Source organism: Camelus bactrianus, chromosome 10, assembly GCF_048773025.1.
Source record: "Camelus bactrianus isolate YW-2024 breed Bactrian camel chromosome 10, ASM4877302v1, whole genome shotgun sequence".
NCBI lineage: Eukaryota > Metazoa > Chordata > Mammalia > Artiodactyla > Camelidae > Camelus > Camelus bactrianus.
In genome coordinates this window covers 11,840,229-11,863,296 of record NC_133548.1, presented here as the reverse complement: position 1 = coordinate 11,863,296, position 23,068 = coordinate 11,840,229, and the positions used below count along the sequence as shown (strand labels likewise).

General features: G+C 46.1%; 1 protein-coding gene across 2 annotated transcripts; it reads left to right on the top strand.

Moving 5' to 3' along the window:
- Window positions 1-1,587: 1,587 nt before the first annotated feature.
- Window positions 1,588-23,058, top strand: ZDHHC5 (zDHHC palmitoyltransferase 5). 2 transcript variants are annotated; one of them, XM_074371983.1, is made up of 12 exons: window positions 1,588-1,873; window positions 4,894-6,082; window positions 13,116-13,237; window positions 16,202-16,359; window positions 17,142-17,314; window positions 17,469-17,571; window positions 18,205-18,296; window positions 18,722-18,854; window positions 19,317-19,440; window positions 19,839-19,951; window positions 20,427-21,286; window positions 21,714-23,058. In XM_074371983.1, the coding sequence occupies exons 2-12, from the start codon at window positions 5,979-5,981 to the stop codon at window positions 21,877-21,879; spliced, it is 2,148 nt and encodes a 715-aa protein (XP_074228084.1). In that variant the 5' UTR covers window positions 1,588-1,873; window positions 4,894-5,978; the 3' UTR covers window positions 21,880-23,058. The 2 variants fall into 2 exon arrangements, with proteins under 2 accessions (XP_074228084.1, XP_010950689.1); XM_010952387.3 differs by lacking the exon at window positions 1,588-1,873 and adding an exon at window positions 1,954-2,095.
- The last annotated feature ends 10 nt before the right edge of the window (window positions 23,059-23,068 follow it).

Genomic DNA, 23,068 nt, shown 5'->3' with positions numbered 1-23,068 from the left:
TAAAGTTGGAGAAATGAAGTCTTAAAATCCAAGCAAAATATACAATAGAAAAATGAAATTTGATTTCTTCCTAAGGAAACAAATTAACCTGATATACAGATGAAAAGCCTCTACAAGTACAACAAATATTGTATCTCCAGTAATACCTTACTTTTTATAAGGTCTAAAGTTTTAAAATTTTTCATTTTTTTAATATACACTGTCATTAAAAGAGAACTCTCCAGTGTGCTGCAATAAATGGTATACTGAAGCCCTTAGCAAGAATGAGCTAGAACCTTATATATGCCATGTCAGAGGAGGAACTAGACTAGACCTCAGGAGACAGAAGGTAGACCTTCTCCTTTATTTTGGTGCCTAGTACTAACGTTATCAGAGCACTATTAGACCAGCAACATTTGACACCAAACCGGAGGACGGGCCACAGGATTTAGAAGTGCACTTTACAGGTGAGGAACCTTGGCTTCAGGGAAGTGTTTGGTGGAACAGTTTTCTTAAAGACTGTTACATAATAGCCAGAGCTGCTTTCAAAAGAGAAATGGCCTTGAGCTAAATGAGAGAACACCTGGCCTCGCTCTTGGGTTCACAGCCATGTAGGGCTAATTAGGGCAAAATGTGGCGCTGTGATCTACATAGAGTTGGCCAGCAGCTCACCAGGAACAGGAGCTTCTAGACAACCTTTTCCTTCCTGCCTGTATTCCCGGATTGGGCGAGGTTAGGCATGTGGACGCCCAGCCCTGGTTGTTGCACTGAAACACTAGGGAACTAAGCGGGGCCAAGGGCCGGCTCCCACGCTGGGGGACTGCCACCACCTCAGCGCGCACTCCCTGCGCCTCTTTCCACGGTCGGCACTACGGCTCCAAGGCTCGCGCCCGCTCCCTTTCCTCTTCCTCCCGGCCTTTGGCAGGAGCTTCGCCCCGCAAAGACTTCCAGTCCCGGCCGCCCCACAGTGCGCGCAAGCCGCGGCCTAGACCGTCCCATTACCCTGGCATTCTGCTGGTCCTGGGGAACTTGTCAGACCGAGGACTGCTCCAACAAGATTGTTTTAAATAAAGTTTTCGCCACCAAAAAAAAAGGGGGGGGGAGGGGTGGGTAGGGGAGGACTATTTAGTGGCCAAACGGTTGGCCAATGCATGAAGCGGCTGAAGCAGGAAGACCGCGGGGCCTATGGGTGATTGGTTACACCAGAAGCCTGTCTGGACTGTACCATACTTATTTGGAGGGGGTTTGGCGGATTCGGGAGGGTAACTACTCGTTTTTGAGTACTTTAAGTCAACACATACAATTATTTTTTACTTCTGAGGATTTCTGCTTCGACACACTTAAGGTAGAAAGCAGGACGCAGGAACAGGCAAGACTCGCCCGGCCATTTCCCCATTTCCGACTCCTGCGCAGTACGCCCACCCTCCTCGCCCAGTCGTCAACGGTGCCCGACGGCCCTGCGCGCGCGTTCTCGTCTTCTCGCGTGGTACGGCGCTGTGCTCCTGCGGCCAATCAGGCGGCGAGGTCGCCGCGGTCGCCGGGGTTCGCGCGCACGCCCTAGAGCGGAGTGGGGGTGGGGGCTACGGGTGAATGGGAGAGTGAGCGGGGGCGGGCGCGGCGACGCGAGCCGCATGAATGAGAGAAACGTGCCCCGCGCGAGACGTCGCGCGCGCCCGGGACAGGGAACCAATGGGAACGCTGCGAGGGCTCGAGACCGGGCTCTGAGGGCGACGGCCGCGCGCCGGCTCGAAGACGAGCGTCGCAGGGCGGGAGCGCGCAGAGCGGGGCGGGCGTGGAGCGTGCGGGGGCCGCGCGCTGCCTCTCAGAGGCCGGACGGCACTGCCGGGAGGCGGCGGCGACAACGACGGCGGCTGTGACGGGAGCTGCGCCGGGGGTGAGTACCGGGGACACGGGCCCCTGCGGAACCGGAAGTGCTGGGCCAGGGAGGTGGGAGGGGAGAGTGACCTCTAGGGAAGGGGGACCCAGGAGGGGGAGGCGGTTTGAGGCCCCATTCCTCCTCCAGGCCGGGTCATCCAACTGCGGTGGGACCCGTGGGCCCTGGAAACGGACGACGGGTGGAGGCCGGGGATCCAGGGGCTGCCGGGGCTCAGAACAGGTTAGTGCCGGGCCTCCGGGTCCTAGCTCGGGACCCCGGTCCTTCCGCGCCAGGCGCCCAGCCGCCGCCCCTTCCGCCCCCGGCCCTGCGCCCGGGGGCTCTGCCACCTCCCGCACCCCGCTCCCGCAGCCCTAGTGGGCCCTGCCGCCGCGGAACCCGTCTTCTGTGTCTCGGCCAGCCCTGCCCCATACGGTGCTTCTCAGTGCCCCAGCTCCCGGGTGGGTACTGGGTGCTGTTCTCTCCCTACGTTTCAGGTCCGTCGCCCCACTCTGCTGATACTTATTTTGGCTCAAGCCTCATCCTGTTACCTGTTCCCTCGCATCCGTCCGCTTCCTCCCCTACCCCCACGAGCCCGGTGCTCCAGGCTGTTAGTACTTTGTACTTTTTACAAGTGGAACTCGAATGTGTTTGCCACTATTTTACCTATAGGAATGTCTGTTGGGACAGGGAGGCAGCAAATGTTTTACCCACTTGGCCGAATGAAAACACTGAAATGAGAAGTAAGAAAGTGACTTAGTTATTATGGAAGAAGCTGTAGGATTAGATATGTTATACTCTGGACCATTTTTCTGCCTTGGATTTTTCACTTCCTGGTTAATTCCATCTTGTCTAGGTTGACTTTACATTTGCATCCCTATCCTTTTATCCCAGTATCCTTTTGTACTGTATTAAGTCTCTTCAGAATGTTCATTATCATCCGTACCTAATGCTTACGAGATTTATATTGCCTTGTACTTTGCTGCCTTGGTATATAATCATAACATCCACATTAAATTTGTTTGACTCTTCAGCCAGTATCTTGACATGTGGATTATTCCTTGATACCTTGACTTTATATTCAGGTTTACTGTATTATACTATTTTACCGCTTGCTTCAACAGTCGTGCTATCAGCTGTGCTGCCACATTTATTCACCCCTGTAAGGAGGCACTTGTATTAAACCTTTATTAAAGCCTTCAAACCACATAGTCTTTAGTTTGTTTTATGTATACATTATTCCATTCCGTAAGTTACTCTGTGCCTGAATGTGTCATACACATTCTTGTACACCTCTCTCCTATACTGGTGTGGATCCAGACAGCTGGCTCTGATGAGCCCCACTTCCCCTCATCCCTACTACCCACAGTACAGCCTTCTGCTAAGACTTGATGCATCTTTACTATACCCAGTAAGTTCTTAGGTATTGTTTTGTCCCTTTTATTGTAGATCCCCTAAACATCTCAGATGCTGATCTCTTGTTCCCCAGTATGGTACTCCCCAAATTGCATGGTCTCTTATGACTCTGAATTGCTCTGGCAGTATTAGCCAAAGTGACTTTTTTTCCTGTCATAAAATGTAATCTGAAATAATATGTGGTGTCTGAATGATATATTACTCTAGATAAAATATAAGCAGTGCAGTTTTCCATCTTCTCTGATCTTGGGGGTTTTGAGGGGAAAGTTTACTTTAATAGTACTGTCTGCAAACCAGGAATTTACTTCTCATTGTTAACAAACTTACTTAGGCCTAAATTCAGTTGGGCTTTGATTCCTGTAGGAATCATTCTATTCTAATAATATTTTTTGGCCCTCTAAAACCCCATTTTTGAGAGAGAGAGAGAAAGATGATGCATCTTGAAGGAAGGCGCCTTTGCCTTCCATGCCACAAAAGAGAGAGGAAGTCATAAATTCCAGGGTACATTCATCTTTCACTATTCAAATCTTCTGATGTTTTAATTTCTGCCTTTGGTATTAAGGGAAATACTGTACCACTTGCACTTGGGCTGGAAAAAAAAAACAAGTAAAATTTTTGGTCTGCAGATTCAAGTTGTCATCCCTGGGCTGGTAGTGTAGTGGATGAGAAAGAGGTAGAAAGGCTTTGTGTTGGCAAAGGGGACTGTGAACTCTTGGGTTCTGAACCTGACTGTTCAAGTTATTAAGTGGAGTGGCCTCAGGCATTCTGTAGCCTTCAATTTTACAGAGTGGGATAAGGAACTATGTCACCAGACAGTATGAGTTAAGTGCTTTGAGATCACTGGATGAAAAGCATCCTGTAAAATCCCAAGTGCTAGTGTTATTTTGCCACTACCATCAACAGAAATAATTGTTATTCTTAATCATATTGGGGAAGGTGGGGCTCAGTCGACATCCTAATAGGCCAATGTAGGAGTTAAAAACTGTTGAATTGGGAAGAAAAGGGCCAGTTGACTCAGTTTCTCATAGAGGGCATCTCGGCTTTCAGTGCAAGAACATTTCTCATCCAGATCCTTTCATGAGTTGTTCCAGAAGACCAAAAATTCAGCTTTTGCCTCTTGAAGGTTATAACTAAAAAGCGTAGAGGGATGAGAGAGGCATACACAGAAAGGAAATGAGACTTACTGTCCTAATTTTGTCCTACTTTTTTCTTTCTTCTTTGTAGCAATAAATATTCTCTTTGTTCAGAGAGAAATCTCTTTTCTAGGACTGCCCTTCACTGTTGTGCCCTTGTTTGTTTTTAGATTTTGATATTCCTGATATTTGTTACCACCCATCTGTGTCAGGGGAGATGGGCCCCTTACAAGAGCTAGTTCTTTGATGACCTTAGCCAGGTGAAGCCATGTTTTTCTTTTTTCAATATGAACATGCTTTAGAAGAGTGAAGAATTCTGAACCCATTGTCCTCCCAGTTCAGAGTCCTCTGCCACATACACAGAGTGAGGTGGAAAATCATCTTTCTTTCAAAAGGCACTTTTTTAACAGTAGCTTGCGGGGTTTTTGCCTTGATGTTCTTAAGAAATACTCCGAAAGAATTTCTCTGATGAGTATATTTGTTTTTCTCCAGGTGAGGCACTGTAACTCGGTTGAACTCTGCATCCAGAAAGCCCAAGATTGAAGATTAGAAACGTTGACTAACCTGGAAACAGGGACCTCTTTGGAACTTTGCTTCCATCTACAGTAACCTTTTAAAAGTATCATCGAGTGGAATTGACTTCTTCATCTTATTCTGCTTGTTAGGAAGAGCATGGCTTCAGGGATTTTATGTTTCCCTTTAGTTTTGTACAAACTATAGGAAACGGAGCTCGTAAACAGTTGGGGAATAACAAGAGATTGAAGACAGACAAGCTTGCGCTTTCTCTCTCTCTCTGTTTTCCCTCCCCCTTTGAAGAAAGGGATTTACAACTCAACCTTGTAACAGCTGCTGCCCAGCTTTAGCCATCAAGAGAAAGTAAATAAAATTAAACCACCATTGCCAGACTGCAAGCCCTGAAGTCAAGGTGCGGGAGTGGTGGCACTGAGAAAACTGCCTAAAAGGGACAAGCACTGCAGTAAAAACAGCTTCTCTTTAAAGCTGGAAGGGGCCCCTGGTTCCTGCTTGGACTGAAATAGAAGCACAGGGCACACGTCTTTGAGGTGCCACTCACATTCTGTGGACGTGTGGTAGTCGTGGGGGTACTACAGTATCTCCTCCGGAGAATTTTTCCTTGCTTGAACTGTTCTGTCCTAGCCTGATAGCCCGCCTTTTCCTTTTGAAGACTCGCCTCCGTCCATGAACTGTTCCTTGATCTGTCTGACTGCCCGTGTTCTCTACCTGCAGCCATTTGCATGTGTGCAGCCTACAGTGCGTCTCCAGTTTTTAAGCTGTACAAGTTGTGTTTCTTAATCTCTCCTTCTGCCTTGCTCTGGGGAGGTGGTTATTCATCGTTTGGAATCACCTTTCCCCCTCCCATATGCTTTCCTGCATTTGAGATCTTTTGACCTTTGGTTTTCTTTGGGAGGGGGAAGGGTGATAATTCTGAATTTTCTGTTTCCCTGGTTTCCTTCCGGACTCTTCTCTCTGTTGTCTCCCTCATCCCATTTTCTTGTCTGTTCTGCCGCTGTGTGGGCCTGGGCTATGCGGCAGGGCAGATCTCCCATCAGAGCTCCAACATGCCCTCAGAGTCTGGAAAGAGATTCAAACCCAGCAAGTATGTTCCGGTCTCAGCAGCCGCCATCTTCTTAGTGGGAGCTACGACCCTCTTCTTTGCCTTTACGTGAGTCCTTCCCCAGCTGTGGTGTAGGGGGAGGGTGGGCTCCATGGGAGGTGAGGGGGGATTTTTCCTCTTGAGGTTGGCTACCTATTTGCCAAGCCAAGTGACTGGGAGAGTTTGAGGTCTGATACAGGTTAATCCAGATCCCAGAGACACGGTAGGAAGAACAAGAACAGGCCTACCCTTTGGCGTTGTTTTGAATTTTGCTCTGCTGAATCCTCTACCTTCCCCTGCCTCTCTTCCTTTGGAGTCACAGATGTCTTCATATTTTCCTACCCAGCTTCATTATTAGATGGTTCTGAACTAGGAAGGAAGTGGGAGGGAATCACCAGAGAGGTTTGAAGCAGCTTAAGCATTCAGTTCTGTGAGAGAACTAGACTAGATGGAAGGTTTTTTCAAATAGTAGTGGGTTTTCCCCCAGGATATCTGAAGCTCAGGTTTGAGATCGTGGAAACTGAGAGGACTGGAGAATTTCAGAATTGATTTAGAAGTTACACCAAGGAGATAGTTTTGGCTTTTAGTTACTTGGATGGTTTTCTCTGTACGCTAAGAGCCAAAGCCCAGAGATGTGAAGGCCACTGAGAAAGGGCAAGTTTTATTTAGGAAGAAGAGTCCTAGAAACCTTCCTTTATGTTAGTTCCTGCTGAAGGGAGTGGCAGTAATTTCTCCCATTCCTTGGTCCTATTAGGAAAAGCAGTTGGGGTTGAAAGATTTCCCGCTTAGGATCTTCAGCCTTTGTTCATCTGCTTGTTGCTGGAGGAGCCCTGAGTGATTTATCCTCCTTTCCTCCAGTATTTTAGCTGCCAACTACCTGGCAAGCATCTTTGCTGTTACCTGCTAATAAATTAACACGTGCTAGGCTTCTGAGCCTTAAACTGTTGAGTCACTGAGTCAGTGTTCTAGTTGTAGCTCCTGGGACAATCAGAGCGTGCTAGGTTTTCTGGGGAGTTTACTTTGCTGTCATTCAGGCTCAAACCTAATTGTGAGGTGCTGTTTCAAGAGATGTAAGGTTGCTGGCAAGAGGAAGAAAATGAACTGAAGTGCCAGGGAATAAAAGCAACTCGAATTCATTGAAGGATGAATGAAGCAGGAATTGCTGGAGTAGGGCCAATAACTATTATGGGGAGAAGATAGGACAGAAATTAAATCTGAGATAGAAAGGAAGAAAGACCCCCCCCAATTGAGTTTCTGATGCCAAAAGGAATTCTAAAAAAAAAGTGGGGCGTTGGCCCAAAGAGTTAGCAAAGTTATGATATTTTTCTAGTTAGTTTTTAAACAAGGAAAGAATGAATCTGCTGAATAAGATACGAGCAGATACTCCTTTCACCTCTTCCTCTGAAGAGCAGAAGGCATAGATTCTCTGGCCCCCAGCCCTGCAGCCTGAGCGCACCTGCTGAATCCTTCAGGGATCAGAAGCGGCCCTACTCTTCTCTGACTTCTCTTTTCTTCACAGTCTTTTTCTGTTGCTTATGCTCAGCATGTTCAGTGTTCTGTCCTTAACACACTGACTACCAGTAAGGAGTGAGTCTTCAGTGTCAGTCTTGTTTTGGTTTCTGCTATTATGACCACTAAATAGAATTAACATTTTAACCAAGGGACATTTATGTGGGATCTCAGCATCTTTGTAGCAGTTGTGGTGCTGTCAGGAGGGACATGTACAAGACCAGTTTGACACCCTTAGACCTGCTTAACTGGGGAGAGTCTCTTTTCCTTTTAGAGGCAAAGCTTTTGGGAAGTTAGGAGATTTTAGGGACTGCCTAAGAGGTCTCTTTCAACCCATCTAATCTTGAGTCTGGGCAAGCAGAGTCCTTGTTCTTACTTTGCTAATCTGGAACCACTGGAGTGCTTGGCTGGTTACACCAGTTTTGCCACAAAGAGTTGTCCTGACATAGGCATTTTCTCAACTGATAGTTGAAGCTATTTAACCTACTTTCCCGTTGCCTGGTGCCAGAAAAGTAGGGGGCCCTCCTTATTCCGTGGTGTCTCAGCCCCAGGAAAAAGAATGTTGGAGGGCAGTACTGACCCTGGAGTTACTGCCTCTAATCCAGAGGGAGACGAGCCCTAAGTCTTAGCTAGAGTGCCCCTAGCAGTTTCCTCAGGACAGGTTTCTGGGCTGTCTTTCCTCCCTAGGCTCCCCTGCCCGCCTCGTGGAGACATAAACACCCCGTTTATCTCACTCACTTAGCTCTTGGTCCCTTGGAAATTCTCACCTCTTCGTCTACACATGACCTTAGTGGTTCCTCTGCCAGCATATACCTGGGCTGAGGTACACTGTTCTCCAAAGCTGTTCCCCTGTGGATTCTAGCCCTTTTGAGGTTCAGTTCTTTGAAGAACCCCCTGTTTAGAACCATAGACAACCTACAAAAGAATGCATGGTTTTGAATAGAGACAAGAGGAAGGCTCTTTTGGAACCAGGTCCTTTTTGGGGCCTTAAATCTGTAGCTACTGCGTCATCCTCCTGTTCTAGGCTACAGCTGTCTGTTCTTACATCAGTATGAGCCCCAGGTGAGAATTACTTTGGGCCCTAGAGGACTGGGAGTAGGAGGAAGAGCCCTTTCAATTGGCGGACATAGTTAGTGGAGGCACGTAGGCTTCAGCTAGTTAGGAACAACTTACCCTCCGTGTTTCTTTGTCACGTAGGGAGAGCTATGAGCAGAAATTATCAGTTGGGTTTGGTCATCAAAATAAGGTGATCTTCTGCCGCAGAGAAGTTGAGGTCTCCCCCTCAATCCCTCTCATTCATAGAATTTGTCCAGTACTAAAACTGAGCAGGAGAGTTATTGGGGAGCCTGTTTTAAGTCTTCTCCCTTTTCACCATTTGGGAAGGAGAGCTAAAGTAACCCTTGCTGTCCCAGTTAGGTGCTGGACACTGCTTTTAAGATAACAAGCCTGGATCCTCATCTGGCCTAGTTTAGTGTCCTTTTGTGATTGGCAAGGGGGCAGTGCCCTGTGAGAGCAATAAGCACTGTTTGGAGGCCAGGAGACATTGTGGTACAGTCTCTTGACCTTTGTGGACCCCTTTCTTCTCTGTATAATGAGGAAGTTAACCTAGAGCAGTTTAAGCAATGTGACCATTTTTTTCAAGTGAGATCTTACGTGAGACCCCATTATTTAAATAATAAGAGTAGGGCTGCTCTGGAAGCGAGGCTGGTGCAAGGAGGCCCAGCCACTCACTGGGTGTCTCCATTTTTGCCTTCCTGGGGACCCTTGAGACCTTCTTAGGGCTGCTGGCAATACCATTAGAAATAAATCACTGAATTGTACCCCCTAAAGTCTCCTTGAGCAGTGAGTTAAGTCAGCTAGTGTCTTATTTTGTCTGTTTCTACAGTTGGTGGGGAGGGCATAGGGGTAAAGTCCTCTGCGGGAAGAATGAAAGTCAGGGTTGTCCAGAAAATCTGTGATGGTCTTTCCAGTGTCCCATCCATGAGAGAGCTTTCTCCTTTTCAGTTTCTGCCCCTAGCCCCTCCCAACCCTTGTATCCACAGAGTTGGGCAACCTCAGTGACTCTCCCTCGGGTCCTTTTTTTTTTTTTTTTTCGTGACTGCAGAGGTGCTAGCACCTGATTTGAGTGGGAGCAGCCTCGTGATTTGAGGCACTAATTGAGCAGTGGTTGTTCCTTCCCTTCCCACGTTGTTTTCTCATCCAGAAATAAGTGCCCAAGTCCTACATCTTGCACTCAGCTGCTTGAAAGTCTAGGTAAGACACGACAAATCAAGTGTTTTACGAGAAACTTACCCACCAGGAAGGGGAGAGATTGTTTTCCCATGGAATCTTGAGGCTCCCCAGGGGCACGAAGTGGGATATTCATTGCAGCCTTACCTCATCAACAAGGAGCACTAGTCATACACTCAAGAGTATGTGCTCGGCCTGGGAGGAATGCATAGACCTATTCTTTAAGAGCGCCTCTGTTTTAAATGTTCTTGAATCTAGTACTTGAGGTAGAGGAAGTAGAGTTAGGGATGAAGGTGGAGCTGGAATGATAATTGATGATAATGTGAAGACAGTTAATAATGGTTTTGTTGTGTATCCCTCGAATGCTCAGTATTAAGCCAGCTGGTTTAAAAAGAATTCCAGGCTCTTTTCAAACATCGTCTCCTTCATTCTCATACTTTCATTCTCATGTTATGTAGCTGAAGTAACAAGCTTGGAGCGTTTCCTGTGGATTACCTAAGGCTACATAGCAAAGCGCTGATCAAGACAGGATTAAAATCCGGAGGTTCTTGACTCCTACTTTGTTTTTCTGACCAGGAACTCAGCCATTTTTTAATTACAGAGTTAGGGTTAGGAAACAAGATTTTCAGGAGTGTGGGTATTGAAACCCAGTCTCCCAATTTTATTTGGCCTTGAAAACAGGAGTGCTAAATGGGTGGGCAGAAGAACCTGTTCTCCCGGGGATGGTGCAGGGCTGGGAGTCTCATCAGTGAGTCAGCCAGCCTTCTGGGCTGCGGCCACTCCCTGTGCTTTGGAGCGCTGTCATTACTGCCATAGGCTGAGGACGAGCCCCAACAACTCCTCCTCAGCTCAGGCCTCATCTCCTAACATCAGAGGCAACAGATTCAGACAGGCCACTTGGGGTGGTCATCTAGAAATCTGGCAAAGTGCTGTAGCATCAGCAAGCCTCTCCTGGAGTGCGTGGAATGGGGGATATGGCAGAAGCAGACTCTGCTCACACAGGCCTCTCCTTGGTGGGGCTTTCCCTCCGCTAGAGTGCTAAGGTTGGAAGCCGTGGTCTTCAGTTTGAATCTAGGAGCAGCTGCTGCCTGTGAACTTGAGTTATTTGCATCATTTCTTGATACTGCCACTGTGGGGGTAGGCTTTATTTTGGCAGCAGATATTGGAACTTGATTCTGGAGTTACACACTTCAGCTGGGATAGGTTGATACCAAGAAGGCTGTAGAGGTAAAGTTGGTTATCCAGGGACAGGTGGTTGGCAGGATATCCAAGAAATGGAGTGACTTGCTTTGTTTGGAAACGCAGAGACTGAAGGAAGAATGGGGTCAGAAAGATTGACATCCGGGCCTGCGAGGGGGCTGATGTGTCATTCTCATTCACCTTAGTTTCCCTCGGAGATGGACGTACCCTTAGTTTTCAGAAGCTCAAGAGGCCACAGTAGCCAGTTCTAGGAGTGAGATTTCTAAATCATGGACACCTCAGTGTTCTAAGGATTTAATTTCTTTTTCCCTTCTAATTATCTTCCCAGGCCGTAGGAGTCAAGTGAGTGACTCACCCTTTCTCCTCTTCCCTGGGCGGAAATTGAAGTGACAGCTAAGTACTAGGGAGGGGTTCTGACCTGGATGACTGGTTTTCAGTTTCTCTCCCTCCCTCCCTCCCTCCTAAGGAGCCTAGGAGGTCAGGCTTTATGTGGGGCTGTGTAAAGACTACCTTCTTGCTGTATTCCACCCCAAACCCTGCTGAAGTATGGGGACTGCTTTTCTGAATCAAAGAACCCCCGCAGAGGCAGCGGCTTCTGTAGGAGATTTTAATAGAATAAAACTGGAGCCGTGACTGAAGGTCTGTTTTCTCCTTGAAATCATTGCCTTCATTTTAGCTTCATTATTTTGTCCCTCAATTATGTACTGACCCATCAAGAGAAGCAAAGAGTTAATTGATATTTACTATCTAAAAAGCCTGGTGCATTATAAATATTTACTTAAGTTTTTTTTTCCTTAATGAATGGCTAAATGGAATTTGAAATAAATGGTGGTGGTAAAGATTTGTGAGATGCTTTGTGACAGTCAGTTTTGCCTCTTACCATTTGTTTACTTATCTCTCATTAAGGAGCTCAGTTCTTTCGAATTGTCCTGAATCACTGTACAGGGCAGTGCTTTTTATCTTGATAGAGGCATATCACCTCTCAGCAGAATCCAGGATTGCTGTGGATGAATTCTCCAGACTCATTGGCTGTCTTGTTCTCCTGGCCCCTTCTTCTTTTCCTTCACTGAACTCTTCCTTTCCTTCCAGTTGGTCTAGATAAAGGGGACAAGGATAGATGCTGGCCTAATTCTGGAGATTAAGTTCTCAGCCACAAAGCAGATTAGGGTATTTAGCCACTGTCTTGTAATGGGAAGTTCTTCCTGAGTGAGATAGGAGAGAGGGGTTTGAGACTACTGACCAAGCAAAGCAGCGTATCAGATGCTCTTCTGAAACTTCCAGCTCCCAGGAAATCATCAGAGAAAGGATTCTCTGCATTCCTATTTAGACTCGCATCCTGAAAGCAACTAAGCTTAATTGTGGGCTAGGCCACTCTTTTTGTCAAAGAAAAGTTACCTGAAGTATATCTCTTGATTTGGGCCCTGTGGAATATTGGGTATGTTTGGCTGGTTTCTTTTTCCTACAGAATTTAGGGCTGCTCTGGTCTAATATCTTCTCCTTTCTTCTCCTCCACTCTCCTGCTTCATTTATTGACCTCAAGGGGTCTGGTCCTGTGTCTTGGTATCCTTCCTTAACTGTGTATAGTTTCCTTTTCATTACCTTGAGAACTAGCCTCTAGTTGAATTAAAAATGTCAGGAATATTTGATGCAGAGAAGAAACTGTAGGCAGTTGAGAGTAGTTCAGAGCCAGCTGGGAAGAGGGAAGAGGAGCCAGAGAGGCAGGTGGTGTCCCATGCTTTGGGCCAGTGTGCAGGTCAGTGGGGCATGGCTGGGATCCAGAAGCCTCAGGCTGTTCCAGAGAAGGGAATGTAGCTGGTATCAGTTACATGCTTCGTCCCTAGCTCCTGTGCCTGGTTAAAAAGGGGGTAAAGACAGAGTCCAAAACATGTGGAAAGACCCACAGGGTAAAAGTGCGTCTGAAGAACATAGACTTTAGTGCAAGGGGTTATGGTAGGAGAGACGCTGAGTCTCGTACCTTGATCTAAAATGAGCATTTCTGTGGGAAACTAGACCCATTTACTGGGAAGGAGGAAGATAATTTGAGACAGTGAAGGTGAACTCCACAAGATTTATATATAGATAGGAGACTGCGTCTTCATGGGTGTTTATCTGGCCGATGTCCAGAGTTAGAGGCAGCCCCTCATTTTCTTTGTTGTCTGTGCAGCTGTCCAGGACTAAGCCTCTATGTGTCACCTGCAGTGCCCATCTACAATGCGGTTGTTTTTCTCTTTGTGCTGGCCAACTTCAGCATGGCCACCTTCATGGACCCGGGGATTTTCCCTCGAGGTAAGATCTCCCTCTTCTCTCTTGGAATTTCCTTACTGCTTTTGAAAAATAATGATTTTTGGACATACACATTTGGTCTTTTATAGTCTAACGATGAAAAGCAGGTCATGGTCCTAGGAATATATGTCATAACTTCTAGCCATATGATCCACTTTGGTTACTTATTCAGTAGAAATTTATTTTGAGCATGTGAGTTGGGCATTATTGCTAGCTTTGATAATAATCTAAGATGCATTAGAGAGTAACAGTGTGATACAAACTATAATGGAGGCATGAACAAGGTTCTGTGAGACCTTATATCTGCATGGATAAATTGGGGAAATGCTGTTGAAGGTGGGTAGGAAAGACTTCACCAAGTAGAGGATGGAGGGGAAGGGCATTCTAGGCAGAGGGAGCAGCAGGTACAGAAGCTTGTAGCCATGAAATGCTTGGTCAGTGAGGTGGAAGATAGAACACGTGGTGGGGCCAGAAGGGGCAAGAGATAAACCCAGCGCCAAGTGTGTAAAGACTTTATATGCTAAATTAAATAGATGATAGTTCTTCCTTTGGACAGCAAGACCTCTTTCATTGGAGGAATCACAGCATCAGATATCCCTTTACAAAAATAAGTTTTGTTAGAATGTACAGATACCTTTTGGGAGACTATTGCAATAATGCAAACCAGATGAAGGCTTGAATTCAAGGCTGGATTTACAGATTTTCAGAAGTAGACTCAGCAGAATTTTTCATGACTAATTGCTTTTATTGGGTTAGGGTGAGACGGTGAAGAAATTGTCTAGGGTAGTCGAGGTTTCCTAACTTGGGAGATAGGTTGGATGCTGATTTTTCTTAACCAAGACTCAGGTTATAGGAATGTTGAGCAGGTTTGGAGGGAAGATGGAATATCTTAGAAATGTTGAATTTGAGACAGTTAATGGATATTCAAATAGAGTTACCCAGTGGGCAGTTGAGTAGTCAAACTGGAAGACTTTAGTCTCAAAATCTTTAGCCATATGGTATTTGAAGCAACAGGAGTAAAATTATCTGGAAAAAGTAGAATGAGATTAGGAAAGAACCAAGGTCAGACCTGACCAGCATTGACATTTTAATAATGAGCAGAGGAGAAGGAGGAGCTATTGAAGAGGGACAGAGCAAAAAAAGTTAGTACTTGGAGAAACTGGACAAAGTGGGAACTAAGGAAAGTTCATGAAGTAGCTGATGGTTGGCAGGATCAGAAAGTAGATCCAACAGTATGGAACCTCAAAATTGCCCATTGTTTTAGTAACTAAGAAATTAGTGATCTTAACAAGAATAATTTTAATAGTGTGTTTGTGTATGTATGTGCGAGGGGTACTGGTAAATTAACAAAATTGTAATGGTTTGGAAGGCAGTGAATGGGAAATGAGATAATGAGTGTTAAGATTATTCTTTCAAGAAGTTAAGCAAAGAGGCAGAAGGTGGACTGTGTTAGGGGAGAGGAAGGGGTTTGTTTGTTTGTTGTTTTAATGATACAGAATACTTTAGCATGTTGGTAGCATGAGGAGATGGGATCAGAGAAGAGAAAAGTTGAAATTGAAGAAAGAAGATAATTGAGAGTGACCTTCTGGAGAAAGGAGATGCTTTCCTGTGCATGTTGGAAGGGTTGTGCTTACAGAAGTAGGTTGTTTCTGGACTAGGAGGTGAGAGTGAGGACCCTCATTAGTGGAATTAGAGGTAAAAAGAGAGAAATTGATGATACCTAATTCTCTCAAATGTGAAGTTACCTTGTAAGAGTGAGGCAGGTGGGATTGAGATAGCAACTTTGCTAAGATGAGGTTTTTCTGAAATTCACTGCTTACAGAGCCTGTGTCACTGCTTCGTGACTTTGGTTTCAAAGATTCAAAGAAGGAACTTAAAGGCCCTAAAGCCAAGGAAGTCTATTTTAATGAGCATTTAATGTTCACTCTCAAGTATTTACTATGATGATGGTCATTTGGGATTTTTTTTTTTTTAAAAGGTCCACATTGCTTTCAAATAGCTCAGTCTAGAAGGAAAGATAGGGAAGGCATTTACATAAATTAATATACTGTGGTAAGTTTTAAGAGTAATCAAAGAACTGCAGTACTTTAAAAAGAGAAAGGGCTCACTTCTGGTAGATGATAATGTGGAAGAATCAGATATTTCAAAATAAGTAGCATTTAAATTTCTTTCCTTTAAAAAAAAACCCTTTTTAGAAAAAAAGTAGATTTTAATAAGTAGTGGATGTTCATTATGTAGAAAGTATAAAAAAGGTAAATATCACCTATAATTTTACAGCCCAGAGACAACTCCTGTTACATTGTGGTATATTTTCTTCCAATCAATATTTTGAAGACTTGTACATATAATGCTTATTTATATATACCATGTATCTGTAGCATATATGTTTGTGTGTATTTTTATTTCTGTCTTCAAAACGGGATCTTTTTGTTTGTACGGTTCTTTACCTTGTACTGTTCTCACTTATTTACATTGTAAGCATTTCTATAAGTCAGTAAATTTGAAAATCTAGTTTTTGCTAATTACTATGCCATTGCTAATTTAATTTTTCCTTCCCACAGATATCTTTTTTTAGGTTAATAATAAAAAATAAAAAATGCACACTATAGATGAGAAGGCCCATAATGTCCTTTAAATTTTGAAGTGGGGTGGATTATCTGTTTCTTTTGAAATATATTCATAATGTGTAAACCACGAATATCAGCATATCCATAGCAGAGCCACCTCTGAGTCATGTTCTTGAACGTCATTTTCAGTGTAGAATAAATTGCTTCCTCATCTGCGTTTCCATAGTGTTGTAAATAGAGCGGATCTCACAGTATTAGAATTACTAGTTCCTAGTCTCTCTCTCTCCATTAGACTGTGAACTCCTCGAAGACAGAGGCCGTACTTTAAATACCACTGCATCCCTAGTGCCTAGTACAGTTCTGGTGTAGTTATTTTTTAATTAACTTTTCCTCTCTCCAGCTGAAGAGGATGAAGACAAGGAAGATGACTTCCGAGCTCCCCTTTACAAAACAGTGGAGATCAAGGGCATCCAGGTGCGCATGAAGTGGTGCGCCACCTGCCGCTTCTACCGTCCTCCTCGGTGTTCACACTGCAGTGTCTGTGACAATTGTGTGGAGGTAAGGACCATGAGTGGGGTGAACTTAACCTAAGTTATCTTCTCCCTACCCATAGAATGAGAGTTGAATCCTGTGGATTCTTGGCCTTGGATGAAATCTCGTCCCAGCTAACTACCTGGGCTGTGTTCTAGCTCTGTCAGAAAGTGTTAGCAACAATACACACATGAGAGGTAGAGCATAAATGTCCTTCTGTTACAGGAGGGACCCGAGGTGGGTGGGCATGGGCTTTCCCAAGACCAGGAGTCATAGCTCCAGCCTTCCATCCCTTGACTCATCTTCTTGGTCATTTGTCTTGACTTTGTGTTCTCTCTGCTTGCACTACATCATGCTGCTGCATTCAAGTGTCACAGTTATACTTCTCTGCCTGCCTGTCCTGCATTCCATGTCTTTGATTTTTAACCCTTTTTTCCAATCCATTTTTACTTAGCTGTAAGCAGTTGCCTGCCAGATTTTTCTTCCAAACCTCTTTTCTCCTGAATCTTAAGTGTTTTTGCAAAGCCGCTGACTCTTGTATGTCTCAGAGTTCCTTGATCACATAGGATAAGCTTTGAGAGGCGGCCTTGGCTTTTGAATTACCTCTGGAAGTTCTTCTTTACAGATTGAGCAAGATAAACTGCATGAGCTATTTTTGTAACTAAACAAAATTTAATTTTGTAACTACATGGTGAACATGATCACAAATTATTAAAGGCAATACTTAAGTTCTGCTGTTTGTTCTTGACAGAAATGATCTAGTGCTGTGGTCCAAGGATGCCTCTCCGTCTGTCTCTTTTTGCTCCTAGGAATTTGATCATCACTGCCCCTGGGTGAACAACTGTATTGGTCGCCGAAACTACCGTTACTTCTTCCTCTTCCTCCTTTCCCTGACTGCCCACATTATGGGTGTGTTTGGCTTCGGCCTCCTTTATGTCCTCTACCACATGGAGGAACTCTCAGGGGTACGCACGGCTGTCACGTATCCTTCAAGGCCTGTGGGTTGCAGGACTGGGAGGGGGAAGAGTGAGGAACGTTGAGTCATGTGGCAGTGAGGGTCAAAGGGAAGACGCTACAGCACGGGTTGGGGAAGGTGAGATCACACTGCTCTGCTCTCCTTGACTGTTTGGCTTCAGAATGGCAGTGATGTGTGTGGCTGGCTTATTCTTCATCCCGGTAGCTGGCCTCACGGGATTTCACGTGGTGCTGGTGGCTAGGGGACGCACGACCAATGAACAGGTATGAGGAGAGGTGACGGGGGGGGGTCCCTGAAGAGCAGGGCATGTGTCTCAGCCTCTGATTAGGGTAGAGCTAGCACTTACACATGATGATGCTTAGTGAGTGCTTTGTGTAATGAGGTGTCCAAGTTCTTCATGTAAGCAGGAGAATGGGCCACTTCTTAGTTAACAAACATTTATAGAATGTCTGCTGTATACTGGACAGTTTAGGCTCTGAGCTTATAGAAATAATAAAAGACCTGGGCCAGCCTGCAAGAAGCTTATAGTGCTGCTTAAAGAAAAACAACGAATTCTGTGCACATAGTAATTGCTGACCTTACTTGCTTACTCTTATGTATGTTATCTTAGTTTTCAGTATTCAGAGAGCTATTTATCGCCATTTTACATAAGGAGACTGGTGTTCAGGGTCAGATGGCTACTATGAAGTAGACCTAGAATTTGAACTAAGGACCCTGACTCTAGAGTTCCCAGTCTTAACCATCCCAAGTAGAAACTTCTTTATGGTAGGATTGTCTTTTACTGACTTTTGTATTTCCCAAATAGTAGGTGCACAATAATTTGTCATTAACTAATATTTTGGCTTTTGGTGGTCACGGTCCCATTGTCTGACCTGGTCCTTTCTCCCTCCCTCTAGGTTACGGGTAAATTCCGGGGAGGTGTGAACCCCTTTACCAATGGCTGCTGTAACAATGTCAGCCGTGTACTCTGCAGTTCCCCGGCACCCAGGTACACCTACCACTTTGGTCTAGTGTTCACCTTTGGTCAAAACGTTTGTCTTCTCGGGTTTGTTCTGGTATTGGGGGGATCTGCTGGGAGACTGCCTCTTAGGAAAGGTTCTCTTAGAATGGGAGGTGCCTGCGCGGGAGGGTCATTCCATCCTTTAACGGACCCGGTGAGTTTACTTGCATTCTTTAGATAGTATGTTACTCTCTGGAGTGGTGAGGACTCCGGAGTGCTTGAGCTAGGTGTATCCGCCCCTAGACCTGGTCTTGGTGCTGTTCTTGCTCTTCATGGAATCAGAGAAATCAGTTCACTGCTGATCTTGTCACTGGCCTGGTAGGACTGTTTCCTGTATTTGCTTTATACAGGGTAGGCAACCAATAGGTATTTTTGGGTGAATGAATAAAAGCCCTCTCACTCTTGACACTCAGGTATTTGGGGAGACCAAAGAAAGAGAAGACAATTGTAATCAGACCGCCCTTCCTTCGGCCAGAAGTGTCAGATGGGCAGATAACTGTGAAGATCATGGACAATGGTATCCAGGGAGAGCTGAGGAGAACTAAGGTGAGGAACTTCGGGAAGTAAAGCTAGGTAACTTGGGGAACCTCCCCTGTGGCAGAGAGATGGAAGCTTGATTTGTTAACGTCTCTTGTGGAGCATTTATCACTTTCTGATTTGTGTTAAAGTTACTTAAATACGTATTTTTTTTTCCATTAGATTGTAAGGTCATTGACAGAAGGCATTGAGTCCATTCATTTGCATGTCTTTATAGGACTTAACATAGCAGCTTCCAGATGGTAGGAGTTCAACAAGTGGTTGTTGGTGGAAAGAAACAAGTGACAAAATGAAATCTATGTTGAAAACTTTTCTTTATCCAATACCATCCCCAAAGTGACTCTCATTTCTTGTCTTCCAGTTCCAGTGTAGAAGTAGGTGATGACTCTCCAATACCTGTTACCCTAGTTTAATACTCTGAGTCGCCCTAATGCTCAGCTCTCCAAATCTGATTTTCCCTCATGTACCCAGTCTAAGGGAAGCTTGGAGATAACAGAAAGCCAGTCTGCAGACGCTGAACCTCCACCTCCTCCAAAGCCAGACCTGAGCCGTTACACGGGGCTACGAACACACCTCAGCCTGGCTCCTAATGAGGGTAAGGGCTGCAGCAGGTGGGAGAACGTTACTTGTGAGCTGTAGAGAAGACACAGGCAAGGGCTGGGAGATAATACTTATGACCGAGAACACCAAGTGGTACTTGAACCACTTCTTTGGACATCTGGGAGAAAGGGGATGCCATTTGGCTACTGGCAGTGAATTGGACTCAGCATCTGGATAGAAAACATCCTGGGACCTTTTTGTACATTCACTCACTCTGAGTTCTGGGCCAATATGAGTCTATAGTTTTGATTTCAGCAAAATCATGTTCCTGGGACTTTGCTTCCGCTGGGTGTATTTGTTCCTACCTTGTTCTCTCCCTGTACTTGAAGGAACTCTAGCCAGGGTAAGAGAACAGCTTGTAAAGTGGTGCCCCCTGGGCCTTTCTTCCTGCAGATAGCAGCCTCCTGGGCAAGGAGAGCCCCCCCACACCAACCATGTACAAGTATCGGCCGGGCTACAGCAGCAGCAGCACCTCAGCTGCCATGCCTCATTCGTCCAGCGCCAAGGTACTGAGTACTTGAACAAGTAGGGTCGTAATGCATGCCAGCGTTCTGGGGAAAAGAAGATTGGGAGAAGGGAAGGAAGGAGCAGAGGGAAGAGAAGAAAACCAAAGGCACTTTACTAATTGTTGGCATTAGAGGGATTGAAACTCCTTGATAGTGTGTCCTTCATCCAAGAGGGGTCACTGTAGCACATTAGATAAAAGCACTGATTACAGCGTCAGATCTGAGTTCAAAACCCAGTTCTGCCATCACAGGGAAGTTCTTTCACCTAAGCCTCAATTTCTGCATCTCAAAATGAGATATAGTTTGTTCCTACTCATAGATTTGTGTTAGGGGTTAAACAAGATAATGTGCATCAAAGTTCTAAGCATGTTGCTGGTACATAATAGATACTGTTTTGACTGCCTCCTTGGGCTCGGGCCTAGAAGCTGTCACAGCATGGGGAGCACTAAGAGTCTGCTTTACTTTTCTCCCTCAGCTGAGTCGTGGGGACAGCTTGAAGGAGCCAACCTCAATTGCAGAGAGCAGCCGCCATCCCAGCTACCGCTCAGAGCCCAGCTTGGAGCCAGAGAGCTTCCGTTCTCCCACCTTTGGCAAAAGTTTTCACTTCGATCCACTATCCAGTGGCTCACGCTCCTCCAGCCTCAAGTCGGCCCAGGGCACAGGCTTTGAGCTGGGCCAGCTGCAGTCCATTCGTTCAGAGGGCACAACCTCCACCTCCTATAAGAGCTTGGCCAACCAGACACGCAACGGAAGCCTGTCTTATGACAGCCTGCTCACGCCTTCAGACAGCCCTGATTTTGAGTCCGTGCAGGCAGGGCCTGAGCCAGACCCGCCTTTAGGCTACACCTCTCCCTTCCTGTCAGCCCGGCTGGCCCAGCAACGGGAAGCCGAGAGGCACCCACGTTTGGTGCCAACCGGCCCAACGCACCGAGAGCCCTCACCAGTCCGGTACGACAATCTGTCGCGCCATATTGTGGCCTCCCTCCAGGAACGAGAGAAGCTGCTACGCCAGTCACCCCCACTCTCAGGCCGTGAGGAAGAACCAGGCTTGGGGGACTCAGGCATTCAGTCAACACCGGGCTCAGGCCATGCCCCTCGTACTAGTTCCTCCTCAGATGATTCGAAGAGATCGCCCTTGGGCAAGACTCCACTGGGACGCCCTGCTGCCCCCCGTTTTGGCAAGCCAGATGGGCTAAGAGGCCGGGGACTAGGGTCCCCTGAACCAGGCCCAACTGCCCCCTACCTGGGCCGGTCCATGTCTTACAGCAGCCAAAAAGCCCCACCTGGTGTCCCTGAAACGGAGGAAGTGGCCTTGCAGCCATTACTGACACCCAAGTAAGTATTAGTCCATCCTCCCCCGTGTGGGACTTAAAATTAGCAGAGTGCCCTGTAGACTCTAGTGCAGGTGGACCCAGGGTTATCCTGCGTGTAGACAGCCCCTCATTTTCACTCTTAGTCCAGCTGCCTTCCTGGGCCATTGCTGTTAAAGAGACTGAAGATTAATACTTTTTCTTAGTCCTGTCTTCCTAAAAAGTAATGTATTTGCCTGAGGATAAGTATGATAAGACAGCTGCTTTTAGAGAAAAGGGATAAATAGTGGAGAGAGGGAGTCAGGCTTATTTTAAGCAGGGTAATGAAATAAGAGGGAATGTCTGCATAAGAAAGTATATATGTAGAGGGTACATTTTCTCAACTTTTTAAACTGCCTCACTTTTCTGTGTTGTGTGTACCATTTCTGACACCTCTCTTCTTTCCTTCCCAGAGATGAAGTACAGCTCAAGACGGCCTACAGCAAATCCAACGGGCAGCCCAAGAGCATAGGCTCAGCCTCCCCTGGCCCAGGCCAGCCACCTCTCAGTAGCCCCACAAGGGGGGGAGTCAAGAAGGTGTCAGGGGTTGGTGGCACCACCTACGAGATTTCGGTGTGAGCCTTCGGCACCTCCCCTCCCCCATGCCTCTGCACCTACACCAAAGGGCCCCAGGTGGCCACCTTTCCTTTCCTCAAGGGGCTCCCCTCCCCTGCATGGACATTTTTTAAACCACCGATTCCAAGAGGATGAGGAGCGTTTTATAAAATGCAATGGGGTTGGGGAGTCAGAGAGTTGGGGCCCTGAGACTGGGGTAGCAACCCCCTTCACCTTTAAGACCTTCCCTTCCTTAACCCCTGGACCAGACTCAGTGGACATTTGTGCAATTGCTCGCCCTGGAGGGAACCAGATCATTTTTAAACCAGAAATAATTTTTTTTATTATTGTTACGGATTCTATTTTTTTCCTCTTCTGCGTTACCAGGTGTGTGTGTACATATATATATATATATATATATTATAAATATCAAAGAAATTATATATCTATCCTGGGATGGGAAAATGAGGGAGGGATATGTCTAAGGAGGATGATCTTACTCTTCTCGTTCCTCAGACCAGCAGGAAAAGAGGGGAGACATCCATCAAAGTCTTCCTTTTCCTCATGGTTCCCTCTCTTCTGTCCTAGTTACCATCTAAGGAGATAGCACCCCCTGTCGTTGGTGCTAAGTGATCAGGAAAGAAAGCCAGGGAGGCGAGTCTGGGTGGGGTCTTGGTCAGAGGAGGGAACGACTTGGAGAGGAGAGTTAGTTTTTTAGGCTCACTGGCACTTAGTTTCCCCAGGAAAGGGGTCACAGCCCCATGACTTTGGTGGTGGTGGTGGGGGGGAGATCAGGAAAAGAGCTTGGCCGAGCTCCAGAAACAATACTGGATAACTTGCCCTTCTTAGGGGTGAGGGATTAGGGTGGGCTGCTTCAACTAGCCCCTCAAAGCCTTCCCCTAACTCACATGGTTGACATTTTTAAATCCAAGGCCGGGAGATAAGAATCCAAAAAGCAATATTTCTCATTACATGCCAAAAACTGAGGATAGAGAGAAGGAGTGGCAGGCCTAGGCCTCTCCGATTGTCCCTTGGGGGTTACCCCTCGGCCCACCTCAGTATGGTGCTGGGTAGAGGGCATACCTGGGTTCTATCCTCTAAGTAGGGGAGACCCCAGCCTCTAGACAGAGGCCCTTTTATTTTTTATTCTGATTAGCCATTTTAAACCAACAAGGAATAAAAAGAAATCCTGATCTAACCAGCTCCCCCTGAC

Excerpts from the sequence above, each read along its gene's own strand:
- ZDHHC5 (XM_074371983.1), top strand. The coding sequence starts at position 5,979 with ATGCCCTCAGAGTCTGGAAAGAGATTCAAACCCAGCAAGTATGTTCCG. Across the intron at positions 6,083-13,115 it reads ACCCTCTTCTTTGCCTTTAC|CTGTCCAGGACTAAGCCTCT; the intron begins GTGAGTCCTTCC and ends TTGTCTGTGCAG. Across the intron at positions 18,855-19,316 it reads GAGAGCTGAGGAGAACTAAG|TCTAAGGGAAGCTTGGAGAT; the intron begins GTGAGGAACTTC and ends TCATGTACCCAG.